Here is a 15,553-nt window from a genome sequence, read left to right as displayed (position 1 = left end):
CTTGAGTAATTGCTTTGGTAAAGTAACTTTCTTCAATAAGATGATGATTTATGCAGTCTAGATTGATGCATCAAGTTTGCTTGACTAAGCACCAGAGAGCTAGCATATTTCTTGTCTTTAGTACTTGAATTAAAACATTCTTGGTTGTTTGATTACTGCGAGTATTTTTTACTCTTTTGGTTGAGTTGCTGCAGCTTTTTGCCAATGATTAATGTTTTACATTTGTTCTTTTTGGGATATTTGAAGCTCAATTGTGCAGATGATGAAGTAATTGACAGTGCCCTCTGCATCTTCAAAGCTGTCATCTTTAGGACGAACAGTAGTTTGTCTAAATGTGCTGCAGACATTAGTCAGATTAATGCTCTACTGCCAATGTTATTACACCTCTTGGACGAGCGAGACAGTGCAGCGAAAGCTGTTATCAAGCTTTTTGCTGAATATTGCTCCATGTATGATTGAATTACTGCAATATACACTGGTTTTAATCTTTTCAAATGCATTTTTGGGATTAAATATAAATGGCAATCATTATTTTTGCCAGATCCTCAGATACACAGTGCTTGGAAGAAATTCTAAAGCGCCTTATTTCTGGGAATGTTTCACAGAAAAGCAATGCTGTTGACTTCATTTCAGATCTTATCCATGTATCTATGGAGTCAGATACCGTGCTTCCTCCTACTATGTGGTATGCTGTTGCTTTCTATTATTGGCTTTTAGTTATTAACTCTGCTTCACCTTTTAGCACTATATACAATGTTGAAGGAATATAATTGCAATGTTTGTTTGAGAAAGAAATATAATTACAATAAAGGCGCCTGAGAATCCTGTCTGAACTGCTAGTCAAAGTATTGGCACAACAAAAGGAGATCCAACAATCAGTCAACTAGGGAGGTGAATTTTAGAAGTATCCGTAGAGAGATTTCTCAACCTGTTGAGAGCATGCTAAAGTACTTAGATTGACTCATGATACAGGACCATTTTTTTTATAACCGTGGTGTCCGGGCCAGCTTGCGCGCACCTCGACTAATTTCGCGGGACACCTGCTATCTCCGACCAGCAATAGGTACCAGGTAACTCTGTCCACTTGGACAGATGGGAAGAAATCACCTATTATTTTTGCCATCGCTGGGATTTGAACCCGAGACCTCATGTTTCTCAACCCACTTCATTGAACACTAGGTGATGGGAAGAAATCACGTAGTGTTTTTACTATACAAGATCATTGTATTTAGATTTTTTTGTGTAAAAGAGTTATATATTGAAGTGACATACAATACCCAACTTTCTTACCTTATTAGAAAGTTCACAGAACTTGAGCATTTAACGAACCCTTCAAGTCAATTTGGGTGGAGTAACTCAGCACCATTATAGACTCCTTTTGAGGCGTTTATCCTGATGTGGGATAATATGTAGCTAACACATTTCTGCATGTCCATTGCCTGATTCTAGGTTCATACATGGACCTTATGCAGACTTGCGAGTTAAGACCGTACTTACAAAATGTTGGCTCTAATTCCATGTGAATAATCTAAGCATTCAACTAAAAAGAAAAATCTTAGGCAATGATGTAGTAGCGCAGTACCATTTGAAACCCCATTGGATAACACTTTCATATATCCGATATGGGACAATATGTAACTCAAAGGAAGGTATATGTACTAAAGTTATCATCATTCTGATCTTTTGATCTGTTAAGTTATCATCATCCTGATTTTTCTTTTGAAAGAAAATAACTGATTTCAGAAACTTACACTGATTGAATAATATATGAATAGGATATCACCAGAACACCCATTAAAGAACAGTAGGTGCACGGTTAAATCATTGTACATTCAACTATTCCTAATTCCAAAATTACTCTCCCTTTTGTAAACTCCTATATTAGAATCTCTTATGGTTTTCCCTCGAATTTAGTTAACAGAACAATTAAAGGTTGTTTTGTGAAATTTTCAGTCTAAAAAAAAAGGTTGTTTTGTGAAATTTGCACTTTGCAGGCAGCATTTGTCATGCCACCTATTGGAGTTTCTCCAAGACGAACAAATGGTAATTAATACACAGGCTTCCAAATTGATTCCTTTAATAGGTAAGCCTCCACCTTTTGACTTTTAGCTCAGTTATCTTTGTGGTGCAATGGTATATTGCAAGAAGATGCTTTACTGTGGCTTAAGTTTTTATGTAACTTGAATGATTGTTCTGCCCACCTTTCTGTTTTGGTTAGTTGAAACATAGGAAAAATGATGATGCATAAGTTTTGAGGGGAAATTCTTCTTTCATTTGTTCTAATATGAACCTCCTACTTCTGTTGTGTTTATTGGCCGACCAGGTCTCTCCTTTCCTCCTTTAAACTGGGAACTGCCATCTGTAAAGAAAGAACTTAGTCTGGCTTCTCGTTCTTCCCTTTGGCATCCAAAACAGCATTGCTGACTGAGCAATAACTTTTTTGTTTTCTGCTGCAGATCCTTCGTTTACTTTGCCTGCACTAGTTTGTCTTATATACTCTCCACTTGAAAGAGTACACTCGTTGGCAAGTGGTGCACTCGTTGCATTATTGAAGAATTACAAGCATAACCCTGATGTTATATGCATGCTGCTCGACTGTCTGAGGTACAATGAAATACTTTTGATCTTTAATGATGACAAAATTTCAAGTAAGCAGCAATGAAACAGAAGAGTAATTCTGTTCTCTTTATTGTAACTTCTAATTTGTTTGTGCAGCAAACCCACTCAGAACCCAGACATTTGTGATACTGCTTATGGTGAAGAAGGTATGATTTACTGATGCTGTGTACATATATTACAGTCGAAAGTTGTAGTTTCTGCCATAAGCTGCTCAGGAGATGATTGGGAGTGCACAGCTAGTGAAGTTCAATATAGTACACCAAACATCATGAAATTTGACATCAGATTTAAACCCCATGGGCCAATAGCGGTCATCTATAACCGTCATAGAAAGAGACAGGAGAAGAGTTAAATCTAATGAGGAACACAGTTAATTCGGAAAACAATTTTTCCCTGGTATCCTTCAACCTATAAGATAAACCCTACTGGTTTGGGACTGAGGCGTAGTAGTTGTTGTTTGTATCCTTCAACCTAAAAGATAGGTTATCTTCTCAACAGTTCTCTCTTTAAAGCAACTTCCTATAATGGATATTTGTAATTGTTAGAGTAACCTGAAGCTCTTGGTGGCAGGATTCTAAATGAGTGTGTTTAGCGGAAAGTTTCTATTCTGGAATATTTTATTTTGGGTGCTATTAGTTTTCCTGGTTGCTTGATATTTACGGTTTTCCCTACCTTCCTTCATGTCTTGGCAATTTACGTGATTTGTGTATTTTGAAAGAAAAGGTGCTTTTTCGGAGTTCCTTTTGCAGATGGTATTTCCTTTGCTCAAGGTTATACTCATATATAAAGTTTTAATGTGTAGTGGAGTTACATAGTGCTAGTTTGAGGCAGGGGCGGCTCAACGGATCTCGTGGCCCAAGGCGAAACCATACTGAGAGGCCCTTAAATTTATTTTGTAAAATATTTACACTAACAACAAAAATTGCTTTTTAAATAACAAATTGATCATTTAAGGCAGAAAAGCGAATTTCAAAAAAATCTTTAAAAAAAAGATGGAAGAAGAGCACAAAAAATAAAGTGGTGGACTATCGGATGTTGAGGTCCAGAACTCAAAGTGAAAATTTTGATTTGGCTATCATCACAAACAAGAAAAAGAACTAAGCGTATATAACGTAATAGCTTAAGTTTTGAGCATTGACGGTGTCAAAGATATTTAATTTACTCCTTCTGTTTAATTTAAACGATAATTGTAGTTCATTCTATTAAGTCGAACTTATTGGTGAATATCTAAAATAAATTGTAAATAACCTAATATAATATGTCGAATTACACTAAAAGAAAACCGGTGCATGAATGCTTTTGTGTTCATGCAGTTTCAGAGAATATTGTAAAAGAAATTCATTATGTTGTCGATTTAAAATTGAAGAGTGACGAAAATTAGCATAGTTTATAAATTTATTGTATAAAATAACCTCAATCAAGTAACAAAAAAATATACTGTAACACTTTTCTTTATACTAATTATTTATATAAAAAATTATATAGTATGTATTAATAATAATAATAAGAATTTAAAATAAATTTGGGGCCTTCAAATTTTGGGGGCCTAAGGCAACAGTTTTAATGTATAGTGGAGTTACATAGTGCTAGTTTGAGGTAATGGTTTGAGTAGAAAGAAACTAAAGAATTTTTGAGTGACAATATAGCTTGCATGGGAAGGGTGATATCTGGAGTATTTTTCTGTCCAATGATTGTGGTTGCGTGCATCACTTTTACACGTAGAGTGCTCTTGTCCTCTATGTGGCAATCCTCTCCATCAATTGTATTCTTCTTATTTTGTTGTGTCTTTGTTTTTTTTTTTCTCGTCAGTATATAACTACTTCTAGAAAGCAGCTTGATTCTTCTTTTCTTCTCTTTCAGGACAAAAACCTGATATTGATAGAGTGCTGAAGCTGCTTCCTGAGTGGTCAAAAATAGTAAGTTAGAGTTTCTTCCAATTTGCTTAACGGGCTCACCTCATGTCTTTTTATTTATCTGTGACTCTAACTCTATCTGCGGTCATGAGTGAATTACTATTCTGCTCCCAGGCAAATGCTTCCTTTCTTATAGGTCCTGATTCTTTTGACTGTTCTTATTCAGTTCCCAATATAATATAATATAATTCTGTTTTGTCATTTCTCTAATTTATCAGTTTTCATTCTCGTTCTTTTTCAAGGATTTTTGGGTGGGCAAGTACTTATTGAATCCTCGATAAAGTGATTTAGAAATGTGAACTGCAGCTTCCAGAAGGCCTATTACCTTGGGCTAACTTCTTCGAATTTGCTTTTGTTGCTTTGATAATTTATCAGTTCTTGGTTGATGTAATATTATCTCCCACTTGAAACCTGTCATATGTTGTCATCAGTACTCTTTTGCACATAGAACCAGATTTGATCTTTGCTAGCTGTTTCTTTTTTTCCTTGTACTCTCTTTGTCCAGTGTGCATAAGGCTAAAATTTACGGCAAGGCATTAACTAGGATGGATGTATGGCTAGGCAGAGTCTTTTCATTAGGCTTATTTTGTTATTCAATGAACAGATGCACTACTTGCAGAGGACATTGCATTTCTTCACATCTCACTTGGACATACCTAATTTGAGCCTATTGTAGGTTGAAGATTGGAAGGTGATGATTGGACCCTTGATAGATAAGCTTTTTGCTGAGCCATCAAATGCAGTAATAGTCAGGTTCTTGAGTTTCATAAGCGAGCACTTGGCAAGTGCAGCAGATTTTGTCTTTCAACAGATTATTTCTTACACAAGAAGGCAGAAGGAGTGAGTTGTTCCTCTTCTCTTTCCTACTCCTATATTAGGAAGTAACTACCTGTTATAGCATTTCTTTGGTCCCGGTGGCTTCTTTTGTTAGTGTTACAATATCAAGAGAATATTTAATTAGACTCATACATGTCTAGATTCATTGTACTTAAATGAGAAAAATATCTTATTGAATATTATCAGTGTTGTCAAAGGCTCATTTACGCCGCTTAAGCCCTGAAGCTCAGAAAAGCTCAAGGAGGGCGCTTCGCCTCACTTAAGTTGCGCTTCGGTGTAGGCAAGGCACTAAGGCGCGTAACTCAATGCCCATGAGTTCTATCTTAAACTGGACAGTACTAAGCAACAAATATTATTAGCAAATAAGTGTATTAGTTGCTGAGGAAAACATTGAGTGAATTTGTTTCTTTTTTCTTTAAATACGTATGTATTTTTTTTCTTTCCTTAGTTAACCTTTTTTTTAATCAAGCCCGCACTTTATTTTGCGCTTTGAGCATAAAGCCCCAACAAGCCTTAGGTCACCGAAAAAATTACACGATGACTAAGTTCTTTCTTCCCGGTTAACGCTGGAATGACGCACAACGATCTTTTCTCACTAATGCTCTGATACCATGTGAGAAGGCACGGGAGAAAATATGTTATTGATATTGGATGATAAATACAATACAAGAGGTCCCTATTTATAGCTATACACTACAAGGAGATATTACTCCTCTTCCAATGTGGGACAAGACTACACTATACATATCTGTAAACTAACACTCCCCCTCAAGCCGGTGCATACACATCATATGTACCGAGCTTGTTACACATGTAACTAATACGAGAACCAGAAAAAGACTTAGTGAAAATATCTGCTAGTTGATCATTCAACTTTACAAACTTTGTAACAATATCTCCTGAAAGTATTTTTTTTCTGACAAAGTGACAGTCGATCTCAATGTGTTTAGTCCTCTCATGAAATACCGGATTTGACGCAATATGAAGAGCAGCTTGGTTATCACACACTAGTTCCATCTTGCTGATTTCTCCGAACTTTTAATTCCTTGAGCAACTGCTTGACCCAAACTAACTCACACGTCGCCATAGCCATGGCCCGATATTCGGTTTCGGCGCTAGATCGAGCAACTACATTCTGTTTCTTGCTCTTCCACGAGACCAAATTACCTCCTACTAGAACACAATATCTAGACGTAGAACGTCTATCAAAAGGTGATCCTGCCCAATCAACATCTGTGTCCCCAACAATCTGCTCGTGGCCTCGATCCTCGAATAGTAATCCTTTGCCTGGAGCTGACTTTATATACCGAAGAATGAGAACAACTGCATCCCAGTGACTATCACAGGGAGAATCCATAAACTGACTTACAACACTCACCGGAAAAGAAATGTTAGGTCTAGTCACTGTGAGGTAATTCAATTTGCCAACCAACCTCCTATATCTCGTAGGGTCTCTAAGAGGCTCCCTTTGTCCCGACAGAAGCTTAGCATTCGGATCCATAGGAGAGTCAATAGGTCTGCAACCCATCATTCCAGTCTCCTCAAGAATGTCTAAGGCATACTTCCGCTGTGAAATAACATACCTGAGCTAGACTGAGCGACCTCAATACCTAGAAAATACTTCAATCTGCCCAAATCCTTAGTCTGGAAGTGCTGAAAGAGATGTTGCTTCAGATTAGTAATACCATCCTGATCATTACCAGTAATAACAATATCATCAACATAAACCACTAGATAAATACACAGATTAGGAGCAGAATGCCGATAAAATACAGAGTGATCAGCCTCACTACGAGTCATGCCGAACTCCTGAATAATTGTGCCGAACTTACCAAACCAAGCTTGAGGGGACTGTTTCAAACCATATAGTGACCTGCGCAATCTGCACACACAACCATTAAACTCCCCCTGAGCAACAAAACCAGGTGGTTGCTCCATATAAACTTCTTACTCAAGATCACCGTGGAGAAAAACATTCTTTATGTCTAACTGATAAAGAGGCCAATGACGTACAACAACCATGGACAAAAAGAGACGAACAAATGCTACTTTAGCCACGGAAGAGAAAGTATCACTATAATCAAGCCCAAAAATCTGAGTATATCCTTTTGCAACAAAACGAGCCTTAAGCCGATCAACCTGGCCATCCAGGCCGACTTTGATTGCATAAACCCAACGACAACCAACAGTAGACTTACCCGCAGGAAGAGGAACAAGCTCCCAAGTGTCACTCGCATGTAAAGCAGACATCTCGTCAATCATAGCATGTCGCCATCCTGGATGAGATAGTGCCTCACCTGTAGACTTAGGGATAGAAACAGTGGACAAAGAAGATATAAAAGCATAATGATGTGACGACAGGCGATTATAACTTAAACCGACATAGTGGGGATTAGGATTAAGTGTGGATCGTACACCTTTGCGGAGTGCAATTGGTTGACTAAGAGGAGACAAATCCGCAGTAGGTGCAGAATCTGATGCGGGGCGTGAATCACCTGGGCGTGATGCTGGATGTGGACGACGATGATAAGTCAAGAGTGGTGGAGCTGCAGAAGGTTGAACTGGATTATGTGAAGGACCTGGAGCTATAGGTGGTGGAGCTACAACCGGAGCTGTAGGTGGTGGAGCTGAAATGACTGAATCTCCAAAAGATGAAACTGGTACTACCTCAGAAATATCTAAGTGATGACCTGAACCTGTGAAGTATGATTTGGTTTCAAAGAATGTAACATCAGCAGGCATAAGGTACCGCTGGAGGTCAGGAGAGTAGCATCAATACCCCTTTTGTGTTCTCGAGAAACCCAGAAATACGCACTTAAGAGCACGAGGAGCTAACTTATCTGTTCCTGGAGTAAGGTTATGGACAAAACAAGTGCTTCCAAAGATACGGGGTGGAAGAGAGAACAAAGGTAAGTGGGGAAACATGACAGAGAATGGAACTTGGTTCTGGATAGCTGAAGATGACATACGATTAATAAGATAGCAAGATGTAAGAACTGCATCCCCCAAAAACGCAACGGAGCATGAGATTGTATGAGTAGGGTACGAGCAGTTTCAATAAGATGTCTATTCTTTCTTTTGCTATCCCATTTTGTTGAGATGTGTACGGACAAGATGTTTGATGAATAATCCCGTGAGATTTCATAAACTGCTGAAATGGGGAAGACAAAATACTCTCGGGCATAATCACTACGAAATGTGCGAATAGAAACCCCAAATTGATTTTGAATTTCAGCATGGAAGGTCTGGAAAATAGAAAACAGCTCAGATCGATTTTTTATCAAAAATATCCAAGTGCATCTGGAATAATCATCAATGAAACTGACAAAGTAGCGTAATCCCAAGGTGGTACTGACCCGACCAGGACCCCAAACATCTGAATGGACTAAAGTAAAGGTGACTCTGCTTGATTATCAAGACGCCGAGGGAAATGGGAGCGGGTATGCTTACCGAGCTGACATGACTCACACTCTAGAGCTGACAAGTGAGATAAACCAGATACCATTTTCTGAAGTTTTGATAAACTGGGATGTCCCAACCGTTTATGTAATAAATCTGGTGAATCAGTAACAGAACAAGTTGTAGAAGGAAGACAAGATGTGAGTCCATGTGATTTAGCAAGGATAAGGTAATAAAGTCCGTTTGATTCACGCCCGGTACCAATGATCCGCCCCGAACTGCGTTCCTGTATAAAAACATAGGTCATCAAGAAATAAAACAACGCATTTAAGTGATCTGGCTAAGCGACTAACAACTATGCGATTAAAAGGACTATTGGGAACATAAATGACTGAATCTAAAGATAAGGAAGGAAGTGGGCGTGCTTGACCTATTGCAGTTGCCATGGTTTGAGACACATTGACCATTGTGATTTTTGGAAGAGATTGAGAATACGAAATAGTAGTGAAAAGAGATTTGTTACCAGAAATATGATCTGATGTACCTGAATCAATGACCCAAGACTCAGAGGATGAAGATTGGGAGAAACAAGTCACGCTATTACCTGTTTGAACAACAGAAGCTATCTCAGAAGATGTCTGCTTACATGCTTTATACTGAAGGAACTCAATATACTCTGCTAAAGAAACCATCTGACTATTCAAAGCATCGGTTCCCATGTCGCTACAATTTGTAGTAGTAGGGTTAACTTGAAATAGTGGAAATAAGTAACTCCGGTGAGAATATTGAAGAAATAGCTTGAAAAACACTGTTTACAACAGGAAAACAGAACACTGTTCTGTGCCGGAAACACTGTAGCTCGACGGAAAATTCCAAAGTTGTCGGAATTTGTCGAAACCAGGATGGATAGACTCGGAATTCCTTTGCGAGCAAGCTGTCCTGAAGAAATGTTTTCAAAAAATGGTCGGGGAAAGGTCACTGTTCACACCGGAAAAGGAAAAATATAAAAATGGTCGGAATTTGATTTGAATTAGACGGGTAAGCTCAGAATTTTGAGGAGAGCACACTGTCCTGAAGAAGTTTCGCGAAAAAATGGCCGGAACCCTCGCCGGAAAAGTTGTTGTTACCGGCGCGTGGAGGAGCGTGGCGACTTTTTTGCCAGATAAAATTTTAGGGGTTGGTCGTCGGAGGGTGATCTACCTCGTGGTGGTGTTGGTTTTAGCACAACACCGACAGAAAGTGACTTTCACTTAGACAAGCCTTAGGTCACCGGAAAAATTGCACGATGACTAAGTTCTTTCTTCCCGGTTAATGCTGGAATGACGCACATCGATCTTTTCTCACTAATGCTCTGATACCATGTGAGAAGGTACAGGAGAAAATATGTTATTGATATTGGATGATAAATACAATATAAGGGATCCCTATTTATAGCTATACACTACAAGGAGATATTACTCCTCTTCCAATGTGGGACAAGACTACAATATACATATCTGTAAACTAACACCTATGATTACCTACCTGTTTCTTACAGTTTTATTTTATTTGTTTACCAAGTTTATAGATTGTGCAGCGAGCATGCAAGTTATTTATTTGGAATAGGACGAGAATTCTCACTGCATAAATGAACAAGTCTATCCTTCTCAAAAACAATAAATGAACAAGTCTATATTATTTGGAATTTTTATTTCCTAGACATTTGGTTGTACAGTTGATCATATTGACTCTATTTCTAGCAGTCTTGATGAGGGTGCACATCCAAACTATGATGCTGCAGAACGGCAGCTCGATCTTTTTAATCGTCTCTGCCCATTGCTCATAGTGAGGTTGCTTCCCTTACGAGTATTCGACGATCTCAACTCATATGCTTTCTATGATGAACTTCCAACCAAACTGGCTACACATGGTACACTCTGGTGCTTTTAGTTAGGACCTATTTTATTTTATTCTAACCCTCGTCTTATACAAGTCTTATAGCCCACTTTGCTGGAAAGCCGCCCCCCACCCCCCCATTTTTTTTTTTCCTAAACATCTTCCCAAAATCCACAAATTTAACCGGCATTACCTCCAGATGATGAATGCTTGGGAACTCAAAGCACTGAATGTGTGGCTGGACTTCTGATCAACAGGTACTCCCAGAAGCTAATATTTTTGGTTTGTGAATTACCATGTTTTGAAATTTCTTCATTTGATTTCTCCATGGTGCTCTTTGTTTCAGGGCATTGAGCAACTCTGAATTTGAAGATGTTCGAAGACTTGCAGCTGAGCTGTGTGGGAGAATTCACCCAAAGGTGTGTATTATTGTCCCTTATTTAACACTAATATACAGCAACTCCAGAATCCTAAGAGGGGAATAAAATAACTAAAAATGCTGCATGTGGTGACTAAAATGACTAAAAATGCTGCATACTGTTACTCTAGAGTGCAAACTTTACGTGACTTTAAAGTTTCTTTGCCCGCTTGAATTGTTGAATGTAGAAAACACTAGCTTTGACTCTTTGAAAAGGCATTGGTGATAAGTATGAGATGCCAATAGTTGACACATACTTAGGGTAAAAGTACGCACCATTGCTTTCAGAATGATGATTTACAACAGCTGAGAGATCATACTTTCAACTCTTATCTGGTCACTCTGTGGTTGAGGGGATTGAAGACATGCAACTATTAACGCGCCAGAAGTTGACTCGAAGAATTGCTAAATGGATGTATGTGCAGTATAATAGATATAGTGCTAAATCTTGGTAATTTACATGGTCAGAACGTTGTTAGATTGCAAATTCACCAAACCTATTACTGTGGATACCATCTAGATCATATGATTAAAGAAGGTATGTTTATTATCTAGAAAGTTAATGGCCATGGTTCTCCAGTAGTCAACTAGTTTTGTCTTTACCTTTTAGATAAGGCTCACAGGGGTCATGTTTTTCTTATTCATCGACCCATGACCTCATGCTAAATAGTATAAAGTTGTGCCATTTACCATCCCAAATGGTCTACCATCTCCAAAGCCCTGGTTTTAGGTCCCAAGGTTAGGGAAATGTTATTAAATGCCATCATTTCATCGCTTAAAGCGGGGAAGTGACGCGAAGCGAGGGGTTATCGCTTCATATGTGAAACCATGTGCTTCAGTTAAATGTGTGCTTCAAACAATGACACGCAAATTGATCCAAACAAAAAGCGGTTGTTTTTTCCGCTCTCAACTTTGAGGAGTTAGATTAATAACGACATTATTTTGTATATTAGATTCTGAAATTAATTATCGTAATTGCAATTTGATTATTATAGTAAATATAATATATTAATATGTTTGGTATTTTTTGTTGGTTATTTTTTCCTATGCTTCACCTGAAAGAAGCGTGCGCTTCACTTATTTTTGCTTCAAGCCCCCGTGAACATTGTCGTGTTTTTGTGATTTTCGCTTTTAAAAACACTTGGTTAGAATGTACCTTTCTACTCGTCTTATGTCCTGCATTTATTATACAGATATATTTTCTTGCATGTTATACACCTGGCTGGGGTTTAGGTAGTGTCAGCCATGAATATGATGTTGGATGCTCCAATAGCATCAAAACGGGAGGCAACAATCATCTGTGTGTTAAATGCATGTAGTGATCATTATAATTCTAATTTGTATGAGTTGGTGAACTATCAGCCAGTAACTGCCTCACATAGAAATGGTCATTTTGGGTCTACAGTCTTCTGTCCAACTATTCTAATATCTGCTACCTGGCCTGTTTTATAATTTATAATGCTCTCTCACTCTCTAAAATTTTATACTGCGGTCAACTGCTGCAGCATTTATAGTGATAACAAATCATAGTAACATCATAAATTTTATACAACTATAGCAGGGAAAGGTTTTCCCTCTGGTTAAAGTTTTGATTGTATGCATTTAACTGTTATTTCTAATCTATTATATAGTCCTAAGTCCTCATATGCTCTGAGTTTCCTCCCAATTCTGCAATAGTTTACATCAACATTTGCTGCCTCTGTATTCTGCAGGTTCTCATTCCAATAATGTCATATCAGCTGAAAAATGCCTCTAATTCCAAGGATTTACTGAAGATAAAAGCTTGTCTTTTTTCAACTTGCACATCTCTCTTGGTAATAATCTTTCTTATGACAGTTATAAAGCTTTTGACACATGTGTTGAACTTTTAAGTTTGTCATGGTTCTCTCTTACTACCTACATATTGCTATCTGCTGGGGTCCTAATCCTTATTGTCCATCAAACATTCTGGACAATAGGTAAGAGGCACAGACGCATATGCGCATCCTGACGTGTTGCAGATAAGGAAGGCAATAGAGACTGTCTTATTATGGCCTTCAGTGGATGGGGATGATAGTAAGTAACTAATGATTCTCTACACTACTCATGTCAATTCTTAATTGTTTTTCACTGTTAGATTTTTTTCCTTCAGTTTCAAAGGCACAACATGGTTGCATCGACTGTCTAGCATTGATGCTGTGCACTGAATTGCAAGCTACAAAAGCTGTCAAGAACTCAACATCGAGTGAGGCTTGTTTTGAGCAGAACATTGTCTCATTAGGTCGTTTTTTTAAAGTTTATGCAAACAACCTTTTGCTGCTATGCTAAGAGACTATAGTGGATCATATGCACAGGGGATTCTGTCGCAAAAGGCTCAGTCTGCAGTTACGTGATCCACCACTTGGTTTGTGATGAAGATACCATTATTTCGTTGAAGTTGGATAGAGATGAGGTGCCAAAAGCCCACATCTCTTTTCGGTTGTGCATGGCAAATGTGCTTATTAGTGCTTGTCAAAAGGTTCCTCGTGCTAGCAAGAAACCATTTGTTTCGAAAATTCTTCCTCGTATCCTCCATTCAATCAAGGTGTTCTACACTTATGTATTTATCGCCTATTTCATTTCGTTAATTATCATCAGTATCATTAGTTTGGGTGATGACTGATATTGGCAACTCTAGTCGGTTTCTAACCCTTGCAATTTTTCCAGGAAATTGCAGATTCAGAAGTCAGGGCTGCATGTATCCAAGTATTCTTCTCAATGGTGTACCATCTAAAGTCTCTAGTTCTTCCTTACTCTTCCGATCTTCTCAAAGCGTCGATAAAGTCGCTTAGAGAAGGATCAGAGAAGGTATTTTTGAAAATTATTGCATTATAATTATACTTGTTTAATCTTGAACCTTTTGGCTGTGCTTTCAATCATTGCTCTATTTATGTACTTAAACCACTATCTCTCTCTTCACACTTTATGCATACAAAGCGCTACTTGCTCTCTGGTGTACCCACATGCACAAGTACCACTATCTAGTGCGCCGTGTAAATGCCATGCAACATGAACCCTTTATTAAGCATTCGACTTCGCAAGGTAAAACCAATTTGCACGAAAATGTAATTCTTGTGTTAAAATGGGCATCCATTTTTCTCTTGTCGCCTTATTCATTTCAGCTTGAATCTCAATTATGAATTTCTTCCTGAAAGAAACAGGCAAGGCAACTTTTGAAAATATCTGCTCTTCCTTTGAATTGAAAGGTCAAGTTTGTAGAAAGCATCTAATATTCTGGCACTGGTTAAGGTACTCTCCTTGGACACAAGGAGCCTCGGTGCTTTCGTGGAGTAGTATCTTCGTTCAGTGTCCATCTAGTGCCTTCATCCCACTGTGTCACCCTCTGGAACCGAAAGTGTTACTTCCAGATTTTATTGATGTGGTTAAAAAGGGGCATCACTTGCTCTTATCTGCTAACATTCGCCATAGGGCTTACCTTTCTGTGTGGTTTCCATTCTCCTCATCATTATTGCCCCTGTTGCTTCTATCACCTAAAAAGAAGTTTATCCTAGTAATATTTGGAAGCCTGTTGTGAGAGTTAATTTCATACTTTTCGTTAACGAGTTTGTCATTTAATTGTTTACCAGGAAAGGATTGCTGGTGCCAAGTTACTAGCATCTTTAATGGCGAGCGAAGAGGCAGTCTTACAGAATATTTCTGGTGGCCTTCTGGAAGCCAGGGCCTTGCTTCAAGATATATGCTCTTCAGAACCTTCATTGGACGTTTGGAAAATGTGCCAGCGATTGCTTGTATGTTTGACCTCTGTGTAAATACTTGTGTTTTTCCCCCCCAGTTATATACCCTTATCCTGTAAAGAACAGCTGCAAATGTGCAAAGAATTCTGAAAGCATGAGCTATTTTTGGAGGTTAAGAAAATTTTCAAAACAAAATCGTAAACACCAGGTAGGGGTAATTAAGTTTGTTTCAACAGAATTATGATATAAGCTAGTGACGTTTGTTTATATATTTAGCTTTTTAAAACTAACTATATTTTGGTGATTTGATAATATTAATACTGTTCTTCGGCAATTGCCTGCTGTTATTTCCTTAAAGTTGAAGAATTGAGGTTAGAAATCATTCTAAACATGATTAACCTTATTGTTAGGATACCTAAAATAGAAAAAAAGAGGTAGTTATTCTATTTGTAGGTTGTGCAATTATTCAATCTTTATCTCTCTCTCTTAACCTACAATTAACATCCACTTTTTCATCGACGTGAGTGTTGCCTTTCTTTGCGGTTGCAATTTACTGACATATTTGTTGAATAAGTTTCCTGCAGGGAAAATTAGTATAGAATTTTAATTATTAATAAGGGTGTTAATAGCATAAGGTGATTAGTTAAAACATGTTTGATATAATACATGGACAAGACTTAAAACTGTTCAAAATTTATCTGAGTCGATATGATTTAAGCAACAAGTCAACCAAATTGTTATCGAGTCAAGTTGGCTGAAATGAACAAGTTATTTTTCAA

General features: G+C 37.9%; 1 protein-coding gene across 8 annotated transcripts in view; it reads left to right on the top strand.

Moving 5' to 3' along the window:
- The window catches only part of LOC107792536 (uncharacterized), a 31,040-nt gene extending 15,997 nt beyond the window's left edge, over positions 1 to 15,043 (top strand). For 4 of the 8 annotated variants that reach the window (XM_075252485.1, XM_075252490.1, XM_075252486.1 and 1 more), the window contains 16 exons: positions 247 to 449; positions 542 to 685; positions 1,995 to 2,083; positions 2,457 to 2,604; positions 2,716 to 2,765; positions 4,480 to 4,535; positions 5,209 to 5,372; positions 10,511 to 10,677; positions 10,843 to 10,900; positions 10,990 to 11,062; positions 12,774 to 12,875; positions 13,020 to 13,116; positions 13,193 to 13,285; positions 13,395 to 13,624; positions 13,747 to 13,887; positions 14,667 to 15,043. In XM_075252485.1, coding sequence (XP_075108586.1) covers positions 247 to 449; positions 542 to 685; positions 1,995 to 2,083; positions 2,457 to 2,604; positions 2,716 to 2,765; positions 4,480 to 4,535; positions 5,209 to 5,372; positions 10,511 to 10,677; positions 10,843 to 10,900; positions 10,990 to 11,062; positions 12,774 to 12,875; positions 13,020 to 13,116; positions 13,193 to 13,285; positions 13,395 to 13,624; positions 13,747 to 13,887; positions 14,667 to 14,849 — 1,998 coding nt within the window. In that variant the 3' untranslated portion in view covers positions 14,850 to 15,043. Of the gene's footprint in view, positions 1 to 246; positions 450 to 541; positions 686 to 1,994; positions 2,084 to 2,456; positions 2,605 to 2,715; positions 2,766 to 4,479; positions 4,536 to 5,208; positions 5,373 to 10,510; positions 10,678 to 10,842; positions 10,901 to 10,989; positions 11,063 to 12,773; positions 12,876 to 13,019; positions 13,117 to 13,192; positions 13,322 to 13,394; positions 13,625 to 13,746; positions 13,888 to 14,666 lie in introns of all 8 variants that reach the window. The other 4 variants (XM_075252483.1, XM_075252484.1, XM_075252489.1 and 1 more) reach the window with 1 other exon arrangement.
- Positions 15,044 to 15,553: the final 510 nt, after the last annotated feature.

The sequence above is a fragment of the Nicotiana tabacum genome, chromosome 4 (genome assembly GCF_000715075.1).
Source record: "Nicotiana tabacum cultivar K326 chromosome 4, ASM71507v2, whole genome shotgun sequence".
NCBI classification, from domain to species: Eukaryota; Viridiplantae; Streptophyta; class Magnoliopsida; order Solanales; family Solanaceae; genus Nicotiana; species Nicotiana tabacum.
Note: the sequence above shows the minus strand (reverse complement) of the source record. Positions and strands in the feature narration are given on the sequence as shown.